This window comes from Bombus vosnesenskii, unplaced genomic scaffold, assembly GCF_011952255.1.
Source record: "Bombus vosnesenskii isolate JDL3184/JDL3185 unplaced genomic scaffold, Bvos_JDL3184-5_v1.1 scf7180000013913, whole genome shotgun sequence".
Lineage (NCBI taxonomy): Eukaryota > Metazoa > Arthropoda > Insecta > Hymenoptera > Apidae > Bombus > Bombus vosnesenskii.
In genome coordinates this window covers 176,689-190,536 of record NW_022883279.1, presented here as the reverse complement: position 1 = coordinate 190,536, position 13,848 = coordinate 176,689, and the positions used below count along the sequence as shown (strand labels likewise).

At 32.5% G+C, this 13,848-nt stretch overlaps 1 protein-coding gene across 3 annotated transcripts in view; it reads left to right on the top strand.

The window, feature by feature from the left end:
* Window positions 1-13,848, top strand: part of LOC117239261 (putative thiamine transporter SLC35F3) — a 49,846-nt gene that overhangs the window by 34,060 nt on the left and 1,938 nt on the right. The window contains exon 10 of one of the 3 annotated variants that reach the window (XM_033504711.1): window positions 6,178-6,207. The exons of 1 other annotated variant lie outside the window; for it this stretch is intronic. In XM_033504711.1, coding sequence (XP_033360602.1) covers window positions 6,178-6,207 — 30 coding nt within the window. Of the gene's footprint in view, window positions 1-6,177; window positions 6,208-8,102; window positions 8,534-13,848 lie in introns of all 3 variants that reach the window. One more of the 3 variants, XM_033504710.1, reaches the window with a different exon arrangement.

Below are 13,848 nucleotides of genomic sequence, written 5' to 3'. Positions count from 1 at the left end.
TAATGAAGCTCCTAAATCGCGAGAGTAGATCCCCAAAGATGTCCAAGTACCTAAGTAATTGTACCTAATTAAGTAATTGTAATTTAGTCGTGAGAATTGAGTTGCTAGCGATATTGAAAGCTTTACGAAAATCGGTATAAATCGGATCGACCTATGTGCCTTTATCTACATGATCAGCCAGCTACTGATAGTACTCCACCAAATTAGTTTTAATCGAACGTTTGTTAGTGTTCATATTGTTGATTGATAATTATATTTCTACAAAAATAATATAACTTATGGGTCGCCAATCTTTCCAAGATTTTAGATATGATTTTGAATGCTAATAGGTATCAAATTTTTAACATAGATAAGATTATCATTTTTAGGTATAGATTTAAATAATACATTTAAATAATTTCCATGTCTCAGGAAAAATTCCTGAAGATAGGGATTTATTGAAAATAATCCAACGAATCCTGGACATAATGAATTTGCAGCATTTAATAAGTAGAGAATGGCTATCCATCAGAACCTGAGTTACAATTAGTGTCAATATCATTCGTGCTATCAAATTTTGATCTTTTCTTCAGTTATTATTGATTTTATTACATTAACTTTCACATTAAGAAAATTGTGATCCGAATTAGACTAAATTATCACATTACTATTATATTATATTATATCATTTGTTGAATATGATCAACTCACACATAGATAATAGATATCTATATATGTGTCGGAGTCAGGTTGGCATTTTGGGGTGTTCGATGAACCTTTACTTACTCTACCGTCGCGGACGTAGCTAATATTTATCGGTACAAATGTGGGCTCTACAAGAGGCTATGAGTAATAGCGGCGATAGGATGGTCGAGATGATGGTGACAACGAATTCAGGTTCGATTGCGAATCCACGGTCCACGGGAGGACAAGTATCAACGTAATACTCGATTCGGGTAACTTCTCGATAACTCAATCAGCAATTCGTCCAACGATTAACTAACCAACTAACTGACTGCCCCTTGATCCAAAAGAAACTGCCCTTATATACTCCTGTCCCCACTTCTCGGGGCAATCTTTGTTTTTAAGGAGAGTCATATAATCATTTCATACCTCTGTCAGGTACACGTCCATCCCGTGACCGTGACTACGTCTAGTGACCCGCTATGTCACTTCGAGCCCGAACCCATCGTCATAAAGTCAGATTGGAACATTAAAACTATTTCTTATTTTTATTACTTAAGTGTAGCTATAGTAAAAGTCTGGACTAGGGTATTGGGGTTTTTGCCCACATTCCGGACGGGAAATCCCGATGTTCTTTCATCTCCGACATATGTATGTTGGAATCCCTTTGTTCCAGAATAGAACCTCTTCATTTGAATTTGTAAAGAATTCGTATCTGTAACATACACAATTACACTTTATACTATTTTCTTTCTGATACTATATTATTCAGCATTATCGTTAATTTAAATAACTAATCTACTTTTATATAAACAATAGCACCATCTTTGTGTACTCACGTTGACTACAAATTTAAAAATCCATAAAAATATATGAATTTATTCTATATTATGAACAATTCTTCTTCATGAAGCAAGATTAATCTTCATATTTTTTTTACACGTTTACTTATTGTTCGAAGAAAAAGCTGTTGACTCAAGATTATACCATTTTTGATATCTTTTCACTTGTTTTTAACCAATTTTCAGTGTATATCCGTCAGAAACATAACAAAGTCTGTATCTTTTTCTTGAGAAGTAACACTACATAAACAAAAGTACATCAAACCAATAACTATTATTGCTATATCACGATCGCGACTTTATCTTCAAATTGATGAATCAATGAACTAGCTTGCACTTGTGAAGTTCTGTATAAATATATGTCGGATTAACACTGGGAGTAAGGTTGTGGGTGGCAGATGATCTTCGCGGGAATTAGCCATTGATGCGGTACAACACAGGTGTAGTTTATTGCAATAATGGGGTTGTTACAATCTTGACATTTAATCGCGAAGCTAGTGACAATGGCCTCAGGTTCGTTAACGAATCCATGGTCAACGGAATGACGAATGCGATGCGTTACACGTATCTCCACGTACAAGTAAACTTATCTGCAAGAACTCCAACCCCAAATCCAAGTGGAACTGCCCTTATATATTCTTGTCCCCACCTCTCGGGTAAGTCTTGGTTTTTAAGGAGATCCATATAATCATTCCATACCTCTGTCAGGTATCCTCCCGTGACCGTGGCTACGTCCAGTGATCCGCTATGTCACTTCGAGCCCAAACCCATCATCATAAAGCCAGATTGGAACATTAAAACTATTTCTTATTGTTATTCCCAACATTCCAGACGGGAAGTCCCGATGTCCTTTCATCTCCGACATATACATATGTGTTGATGCCATCAAATACTAAATGCCATTAAATAGTATATTCTGAAAAAATAAAAATAAGATGGAATCTTTCTATATATGTACATTGTACATGTATGTTTTTCTATAGATCTATACAACTGTATTTTATTATTTCTTTTCTTATAATTAATCCCTATTTTTACTTATGAGGATTTTCGTCAATGGAGTTTTTAATTTTTTTGGAAGAATAGTGTACAGTACGTTATATGATTGAATTATCAATTCAAAACTCATTTAACTTGATTTTTTAAGATTTGTCCAAATTAGTTCTTCAGTATACTTAAACGTACTGCTCTATATATGCAGTATTATAATTTTATTGTCTTTGTCTTTTTCTAATGAAAAGTATAGAATGCAGAAAGCCATTTACCAAAAGGATATTAAATTTATTCCATTCAATATGCCAATATTCCACAATGTATCACCGTAACCATATGTGAAAAGCATCTATTGTATTTATAAGCATATCTTGATTGTCTGCATAGGAATAATGAAAAAGTTCCATTCAATTTTGCATAAAATTTTATACGAACAGTTCAGGAAAGTGCTTTGTGGACAATATTTCCTTAACGTATTTTTGATAAAATTTATTAAAAAAACATGAACAAACATTTTACATTTGTTAAAGTTGAATATTCTGTTAAATGAAAAACAGAAGGATTAATTATTTTCATATCTGTTATAAATATATACAGGGTGATTGGTAACTGGTGGTACAAGCGCAAAGGGGGTGATTCTACGCGAAAAAAGAAGTCGAAAATATAGAATACAAATTTTTCGTTTGAGGCTTTGTTTTCGAGAAAATCGACTTTGAATTTTCGCTCGGTACGCGTGCATTTTATCACGTCTCGTTATAACGGATCTCACTGTAAATCGTTGTCTCGTTGGAAAAATTAAAAAAAAAAATTTTTATTCTATATTTTCGACTTCTTTTTTCGCGTAGAATTACTCCCTTTCCGTTTGTACCACCAGTTACCAACCACCCTGTATAGAGGCTGATTCATAAATGTTTGTCAATACTCCATGGAGTAAATCTACACATGAAGATAAATACAAAATGTCTTATGAATATATGCCCTAAATACTTTAGATTTCGAAGTATGGATGTTTAAAGAAATTGTTCGAAGTATCCACCTCTTACCTCAACACATGCTGTTGCATGTCTTTTAATGTTTGAGTGCCAAACAGCACGATCGCGCTGTGTAGCTTTTGTGTCGAAAAGTCCCGGTACATTTGAACGCTACGGACGACTGACGGTATTTTGTATTTCATTGTTATCTCCTCAATAATTTCTATTGAACAAAACTTGAAATATTTATAAACTAATAGCACGCATATATAATAATATATATGTATTTCATAAAAATAACAAATATGACGAGCGCTATTGCGCCGCTAGTTTCTCTTCGCAATCGATTAAGACAAACGTTATCGCGCTGTTCGGGATTTTTCGATCCTGTTTTTTCAAAGACTCCTGGAACTCAAACGGTTAATAATGAGTTTCGTAGTCATTCGAAAGAATACCAGATATTCTTCGAGTAGTTTCAAATCCATTTTGTATTTTTTCTTGTCGATCTTGTACATTGTTCACTTGCGTTGAATATATCATAGATTTTAAATGGCCCCAAAAACAAAAACCTAAGTGGATTTAGATTATGGTAGCTATATAATGGATCTATCTTACCCTATCCATCGGTTTGCGAAGACGTTGTTAACACTTTCTTTAATTATTCGTAACTCGAAAACTAAGGACGTAAGACATATGTCCATAGGGACGTTTTTTACTTATTTTCCTGTGTTTCTACATTATCTTCTTGAAATATTGACATGCATTTATAAATCACTCTGTACATATACGAGTATATCTGTTCGTAGTATTAAAAAGGAGAAAGTGGTAATTAATTAGAAACCGTTTCTTTCCAACTATTCATATTTGATTTCGCATTTTCTCATTTCTTTTTCGTTCTCTCAGTTTATTACATGTCAAAATATCTTTAATATCATATCTTTTGCTTTCTGCCTCATTTATACTTTAATTTCTCAATTATCAGAAATAGCGATGATGAGAAAATAATATAAAAATATGAAAAAATAATGTAACTCCAAGTATATTTTTCACGATTACTTTTTGTTTACTTGTTCTACATATAAACATATTTCTTACTAAGAAAATTCACGAGAAATATTGATTCTACGTTCAAGCTTTTGAATTGCACTAAAAAATTGTTGACAACTTAAGAATATGAAAAATTTGTTGTTGGGTGTATTTAAAATATGTGTATAAATTTCAGAATCTTTATATATTTTTAAAGAATTTAATTATTACGAAAGAAACTTTAATTTTGTATTACGTTAAAATTGCCGACGCAGATTTCATCAATATGGTTTCCACTGATACAAATTCACCAACACCAGTCTTAATCGATGTATGCTTTCTATCAATTATACACTATCAATAACGCATGACGATAAATAAGTTAAAGGTAAGTAAATAGAAACATTCGAAAAAAGCAAGAAGGATGAGAACAAATCTTTAATAAAATAAATTGAAACGTAATGCTATAATATTTATATAGAAATATAAAATATAGATATTCTTTTATTTGTACATATTTAAAAAATAAAGATACAGATTTTTAATTAGTTAGGTTTGGGTTCGGTTAGGTTGTGGTGAACTTAATAGAGATGGAGGGCGACAGCGGGCATAGCGATGTTGACTAGGGTGAAAATGGAGGGTGAGAGGAAGAAATAATCCAAGTAATAATCCAAGAGCACCGTAAGATCTGCTTTTACAAACGCAAATGGAGGGAGAGGAAGGATTGGCGGTGGTTGTTGAAGCACCAGCAAAACAGAAGGGAGATGGGTGATTAGCGTAAACAGCAAAGCAGTAACTATGGTTATGGATGGGAGCATAAAGGTGGATAAAATGGAAAGAAAGAGGAGGCTGTAATAGTAGGGAACATAAAAGGAGTGATTATAACGATTAGCTATTTTTTGCCGATTACAAGGGTTGATGAGTTCAGCGAATATTGGAAGAAAGTGGTGGATTACATGAGGTGGTTTAAGGGAATAGGGATACGGATTGCTGAAGGCAATTTTTGCTCTTTACTGCTCATACCCATACATGGGGACGTGCGAGGTGACAGAAGGAAATGATAGAGAAGCCAATTAGCTCAGAAGACTGGATATGTCTGAATGAGGGTAAGGCATCTTGGCAGACGGCCAGCCTGCGTTCCCACAGGAAAGTTGTACCAACTAGGAGCTTGCCGGTTCCAAGTCTGGCTGAGAAAGGCGGAGAAGCCAAAATCCCAGATGCCATTGCCAAAACATTAGGATCCTTATAACCTAATGCAAAGACATTTACAAATTAATGTAAGGTCTTATATTACTTAACGTTGTCGGTTAAATATTATTATCAATCAAATTATTGTTGGTCGGAGCTATTGTCGATCAAGATTGGTGTGATGAATCATGTCGGTGAAACCTTTGAAGAAACCTATGTCGGAGATTTTAACGTAATCCTTTAATTTTCATTGATATTCAATTGTAACAATATATATTTCGACATTTCTTTTCTTATTTTATTTCAACTTTTAATCTGTACATTTATACAGTCACAGTTTATTATTAATGCTATTTTCAATATGAATCAAAACATTTAATCACATAAGAAATACAACAAAATTGCTTGAGCTGCTTGTTGTGTTGTGTGTGAATCGACGTCAACACTTCATCACTCGCTTCCAAACAATCAGGATCCATTATATGCTGTTACAGAAATATAGTCCTCATGAGTCACAGTTCGAGGTAAGAAAATACATCGCCTTCGTTTTATGTTACTTACGTCGAAAATTCATCTGTTTATTTTATCTCAATGTCACAAGTTTACAATTTAGTAACATAAATCATAATTGCTGCACACTATCGACAATAAGTAAAATAATAAATTAATAATACCAGATTTATTGCTAAAATAGATGTTTCATTCAATTATAGTGTATAAATATTTATCTCTTCCGAAAACATTCGTGCTCCGATTTGGACCAAAACTTTTGAAATATGTAGGTTCCATTTAGATAAAAACAATGTTTAGGAGAAGAATGTTTGGCAACTCGAAGGTAAGACACCTTTTTAACATTTTTTTATTTTTCTTCTATAATATATATCGGCCTATATATCTATGTATGCACGATGGATGATGTTTACATTGCACGTTGGTTACATTGCTTATGGTTACTTTAGTTTGTAATTCAGGGTTAATTCGTCGGTAACGAATAGTGACAATAAGTACAAATGTATTTCGCAAATATCTCTAAAATGTTGCATCGAATTAATTTATTTTCTCTCGCCAAGAAATTGAGTAATCATTGAGTAACAGTCGAGTGGCTAAAGAAACATACAATTAATTCTAAATGAAAAATGGTGTGCAGACCATAAGAAAAAAATGATTTATGTCGAAATATGAGGAAGTTTCAGTTATGTTTAGGAAAAATGGAAAAGTGTTTCAATTTACGAGACGCTAAAAATCCTCCTTTTAAACATTTTTTTTTTACTTACGAAGAATCTACTTTCAAAATTTCCATCGTATCGGAGCATGGACATTTTCGGAAGTTTCGGCCTTATGTCTAACTAATGGAAAAGTTACAATCATTTAACCCTTTGGATTTCTGGATATTTTAAATTTACAGCACAATCTTTAGCGTTTTCAGATGAATTTTCTTTTCTAAGTGACAAGTAAAAAATATGAAAAAATGCATGCCTTGTTGCATGCCGTGACAGTTTTAATCTTTATGTTTGTGCGTGTGTGTGTGTATGTGTGTAAAACCAATTATTTTTTAAGGCATTTGCTTCTTTTAACTAAAAAGCATGCCGTGCACACTTGCTTCTGTATATATAGTAAATCTTAATGTTCACACTAATCCTAATGTATCATATATTTTATTAAACGTGTCCTTTGATAATAAAAGGTGATGTAAATAGATCAATTGCAAGTTCAATTTTTGTTTCGCGTATAACCAAAACAAAATTGTGCATCGTAAGTGCGCTGTAAATTGATACCATTCTGCAATATTTTCCAACACTATACAAATTTTAATGTTCATTGTACGCCAATCAATATTTTATCATGACAATGAATACTTTAATCGACGCAGAAATTCTAAGGATATAAATTGCACTGAAAATCTATCAATGTTGCGATCATTTGTCCTATATTATACGTACAGTATCTTTTTGCCATTAATGAATGTGTCAACAATTCATACAAATGTTTGTGCATATTTATAATTACGTAATTGTGATGTAATTAGCGGAAATACATCGAGTAACATTAGAAATAAACAAAGCATACAGTATTTTACGTATAATTAGCACGTGATTGTGATTCAAAAGTATGCGAGAAATATAGAAAAGAATAAATATTAAAATAAAATAAGTATTAGAGAAAAGTTCGAATTTCTGCGACGACAATTAATTTCAACCCGTACAGTGGTAAATCATGGAAAAGAGCAAAGAGTCAGGTAGCTTAACGAACGCGTATAGTTTGATCTAATGATACGTACGAGTTGAATAGAAAATAAGAAAATGCCGCTACGTCAGAGAAATACCAAGGCAAAGGCCAAATGCTGTCGAAAGAAGTCGTGTACAGGTCCTTGCAGGAAATAATGAAAATACTGATGATAGCCTGGGATTAATATACGCAGTACCACGGGTGGGCAGCAACGCAGGAGTACTTTTGCTAGAGGCCGCTGTCCCTCAATGCAACAACGGCAGTATCGGCTGCGAAGTTACGGTGTGCCGTCGACTCATGGCGATGGTCAAATGTTACTACCAATGAACAACAGTAACAGCAGTCAAGTTAACAGCAACCAGTCAAGCAGCGAACCACCGATGACAACGACCGCGAATCTGACACATCGGCATATTAACTCATCCCAGCAGAACAACACGGCTTCCGAATCCCAACGTCGCCGAGTCCCTATTTCCATCACGACCTCAACCTTGACTCCGATTTCAACTTCCATCACAACGACTATCTCGACTTCGACCTCGACCTCAACCTCGATCACAACCTCGATCACGACGAATAGTCATCAACGTTCCCATCCTCCTGGCCTTCAGAACTAATTTCAAGGTATGGCTGAATATCAAAGCCGCGACTCGAGGTTCTCCGCTTACGTGCATACGATATATCTACTCAAAAAAGTTGCTAAACTTGTTTTCAAAGTCAATTTCACTGATTGATCTTTCTTTTTCCATTTTTTTTTTTGTTTTTTACGTACCATCGTTATAAAAAATAAACTGAAATTACATATTGCAATTAAAAATAATTCGCAATATTCTACAAGAAAGTCACAGCACATAATTATTAATATTATTTCTTAAAAATTGTGTTAAATAAGAGCAAGCAGTAATTATATAACTTTCCATAATTAGTGTAATTAATAGACATCAAACTTTACACGTCATAGTACAGATAAATAATTATAAATTATAGAATGCCTGAAGTAAGAAGCGTATCAATTTTTCATTCTGAAAGGTCTGCCCAATACCCAATTGATATTAATTTAACAAAAAGTTACCCATACACATATTTTTTATTATTTCATAAAAGAATCATTATTCCGAGAACAATGGAAATAACACATGTTAATTTATGCTTACCACTCTTATTTTCAGGTTATAGGAAATTGTAAATATATGTTCTGCAAAAATTTTTCTCGACCATTTTTAACGTAAAATATGTTGTTGACTATGAATATTTATAAAGACAAATTTTTAAAATGAGATAGCAGACGATGTTGACGATATCACATTATGGTTGGCGAGATCAGCTTTTTCTTACTAAAATTATCGTGTTAATGTTATGAAAAAGTGATTGAAGAAGTTATGAGGTTTGATATTATGCTTGGCAAATTATTTTTGTATTCAAATCATCGATCATTTACATAGAATCATATATTTTCAGTCATATAAATTTATAAATGTAAATTCAATAATCTGAACAATATAACCTCCAATTAGGTTATATTATCTTAACACATAGGTCACTTAGGCAGAGAAGACAGAAGAGAATATTAACTTTCGATGTAGCAAGTCAAAATTCTATAAATTTTGCACATTTATGTAAAAAGCTCAAGTTTTGATCGTAGAACAAGCAAAATAGAACAATAACAAGGAAATGCACTTATATTTTGAAGACATAAAGTATGATACGCTTCCATCTAAAAGTGCAGCCTCGTTTAAAAACTGATAATTACTAAATGCATCCAAATTTAGAAGACTTGGAAGAAGGAAAAGATCAACGAAGTATTATATTTTAATAAACATTGTTTTCACTGAAAAAACAAATTAGATGAAAATGTACGTGAAAAGAGCATTTTTGCATTACATACTGTACTCCATGAAAAGGTTTAATTAATCAAACTTACGTGTCTATAGGGTAATCAGTAAACAAGTGTTACGACCACCATAACGCAATTCTACATACACCTTCGGATCGGCTGAGATTTGTTAGAAAGTATTGCTGCGAGATTGAAATTGAAGATTAAAGTTTTGCTTTGCTTATGTCGTAGTACTTTACATGTCACGGGAATCAAACTTGTCAAAGAAACCCCGAGTCGTAACAGTTTACTTAAAAAATAATGTTAAGTTTTCGTTGATTCATACATTGACATTTACAATACGTTTACAATTCGCAGTCAGGTAAAAAGTAAATAACGTGATATATTAATAAGAAAATTGGTAATTATCTCTTAGCATGTGAGATAGTCCATTCTAAATAGAATGAAGTACCTAACTCCATAATTTCAAATACATATTACAAAAATAGTCACTGTATGAAAAGACCTTTCAAACAAGAATCGAATAGCGTTGAGGAAGACACGATTCACGAAGAACACGTAGAGGACATATTAGAAACACCGATATTATTATTTTTTTTTAAATATTTATTAAAGTTACCCCAACCTAACCCCAATCAATTCTCGCGTTGAGAATTTTCAGTAATTTTTTTGGCGTGGCGTAATAACATGGCTAATTATTTATAATAAGTTAATACTTATTATAGATAAGTATAATTTGTACGTAAGTATTGTAAATAAGTAGACGTTACTTAATTTAAATAACTAGTTGAATCTGTCGTTTAGGTCTAGCGGATAGTGTCACTTCAGCCTGCGGATCTGGTCCGTCGTATCAAGTAGTCCAGTGATTAGGGGGTTTCGGTGTTTGTTGACTCTTTTGCTATATCTGTCGCTATATTTTGCTATTTCCTCTTTGACTGTGGGTATCTTGAGGTCGCGGTGTACCGATATTATGTGTTTGTATTTAGGGTGGACTATTTCACGTACTAAAGAATAATTTCCTGTTTCCTCATTAATATTACGCTATTCACTTTCTATCTAGTTGCTAAATATAGACAAATTGTAAATAATGTCAATGGTACCATACCATCATCTTTCAAAAAGGCGGGTTGAGTTACGATTTATGGTTTCTTAGACTAGTTTGGTTCTCATGACGAGTAGAATTCTCAACGCGAGAATTGATTGTAATTTCAACAAATAAATAAAAAAAAAAGAAAAAAAAATGACGAGTAGAATACGATACAAGCAAACCTCCAAATCTCCATCGATCCATGGTGGTGATTGCGAATACAATCAAGAATAAAAGATGATTAATCAGGTTTAAACTTTGATGCCAAAATCGTTTCAGGGTCATATTGCTATAACAAGGTGAATTGAATATCTTAAATAATAGAAAAGTAAATAATTCTACATAAAAGAATAATAAGAGATTTTGCATCTAAAAAAAAAATTTAATCTCGACAAGAATAATTTGACAACCATAATATTCGTCCCCAGCAAATCCTATCTTTTCCTGTTTAAAAATTTGTTTATATTAATAAAAATCAGGGACATTTTGTGTAATCATGTTAATATGTTTCATCTTGTATGTTAAATATATCGTATTCTTTTAATACGAAGTATAACGTATAAATCATTTAACTTGACAACTTCAAATTACTTGCAATCTGTTCGTTGTATTATAATAATATAATGATATTGCAGTACATGGTATACATATTTGAATATAATTAATTTTTAGCTATTCAATCAGTCTTCGGGGCTTAATTGATATACCAATATAAAATGATTTCAATCATTTTTCAATATTTCTGTATTTTTTTGTTATTGGGTGGATAACGACTGTATTGTCGGGGCATGATTCTGAGCAAGCTTTTTCTTACATATAAGTGGCGAACGGTCCTAGTTTCTCAGATATTTGCAAAAAACTATCGATAGCACTACCTGAATGAATCCTGCCTATAATTGTGCGTCTATGGCAGCATACGTCTTAGTACTGGCAACCAACTCTTATCTGTTATATTTATATAACTATATTATACAATATTATATACAGGGTGTTTAGCGACGATTGCCGAACTATCGACGGCAACCCAATGTAGTAATCGAAAAAATGACAATCGCTGCTCAAGCAATGTTGAGTTCGGCGCTCACTCCATTAAGTCGCACACCTCGTAATCAGGCATTGTATCACCTATAAAGAAGTTGTATTTTTTTCTCATCCTTGTGTTTAAAAATTCAAACGTTAGACACACATACATATAAACACATCGCAGTACGTGCATATACGGGGTGGTTGGTAATTGGTGGTACAAGCGGAAAGGGGGTGATTCTACGCGAAAAAAGAAGACGAAAATATAGAATAAAAAATTTTTTTTATTTTTTTTTTAATTTTTCCATCGAGACAATGATATACAGTGAGATCCGTTATAACGAGACGTGATAAAATGCACGCGTACCGAGCGAAAATTCAAAGTCGATTTTCTCGAAAACAAAGCCTCGAACGAAAAATTTTTATTCTATATTTTCGACTTCTTTTTTCGCGTAGAATCACCCCCTTTTCGCCTGTGCCACCAGTTACCAACCACCCTGTATAATCACATGTCCGTAAATTGTAAATAAACCGTCGTAAGGTAGCCGGCAACTTATAGTAATGCGTACATTGTTACGGATGCACAATTATAGGCAAAATTCAACGTAATAGTATCGGCAATTTTTTGCGAATATCTCGAGAACTACATAGTTATGATTATATGTATTGAGATTACACGTATCATGTGTACACCAGGAAAAAGTTGTTGTTGAGGAATCGTGCCCCCGATAACATACTAAGAAAATCATTGAAGTCACTCTATGTTGGTATATCAAATAGTAACTGAATTTTTTTATTACTTTTACCTTGTTATTCAAATTAAGAAAATGTTTATTCATTCATTGTTAATTTACGTATGTCAATATACATATGTGTGTAGATACATTAATGCATTATATACGTTAATCCTGTGCTCTGAACACTAAATTAAATTTCATGAAATAAGTTAAAAATGCTTTTAACTTTGCGATAAATCCTGCGCAAATTCCAACGTTCAAACTTATTGTTAGACAAACTCTATACATTTTTTGTTCTCAGAAAGCCATCCACGTTTCACCTGTCACGGTATCAAGATCTGCATGGGAGAAACCTTGAATATCGTACACAGTTTTGTCGGTGGTTTCATTTATCAAATTAATATTTATTTGTTAGTACGTAGTTTGACATATTACTCAAAATGTAACGTGTTTTATAAGTTATGATATTTTGGCTTTCGTGCATTCGTCTTTCAGTTGGCTTTGATACTTCTTTCGTGTTTGTCCGAAAACTAGGAATTTTATTGAAAAAATAAACAATATCGTAATTTATGTATCGAAACTTATTTCGTTTATAGATATAATTTATATTAAAACGAGTTTATCATGCAATGAAAAGCTGTAAGTACTTTAATGTTGTCGAGTTAGATAAAAATTATTTTGTGTAATATAAATTCAAACAATTAATAATCAAAATGACTTCCTAGAATTTTATCGAATAATGATGTACGTACCCTTATATGTATCTATTATACATGCATTATACATATAGGTAGTACATATCGTTAATTTTGAAATGCTAGTTTCTGTTTTTATGAAAATTCCTACTTAGTATACGCAATATGCCTGGCATTTAGGAATGAGTGGAAACTTTTTCCCGTAGTTAATAGATAACTTTGTTATATAGCCTCTTTTTGATCCTATTCCTTAATGTATTATTCATTTATATGTATGTAAATCATTTTATGGAATGAAGCATCGTGACTAATGTCATGCTGCTTGACGTTACGCGTAAAAATTTTCTGTCTTTGATTTAGTATAATGTAACGTATTATTAAGATTTGCGGACTTTTCCATAAAATGTATCGAGATACAACTGTACGTATATATTTCTTCTAAAATTTCGTTACGTTGATCACTTTGAACTTTAAATGAAAGCTAAAAAAATATGATTTCACAGAAGTTTAGATTGCATATATTATATTTAATCCATTATATACAAGTTATACCAGGAAAGAAT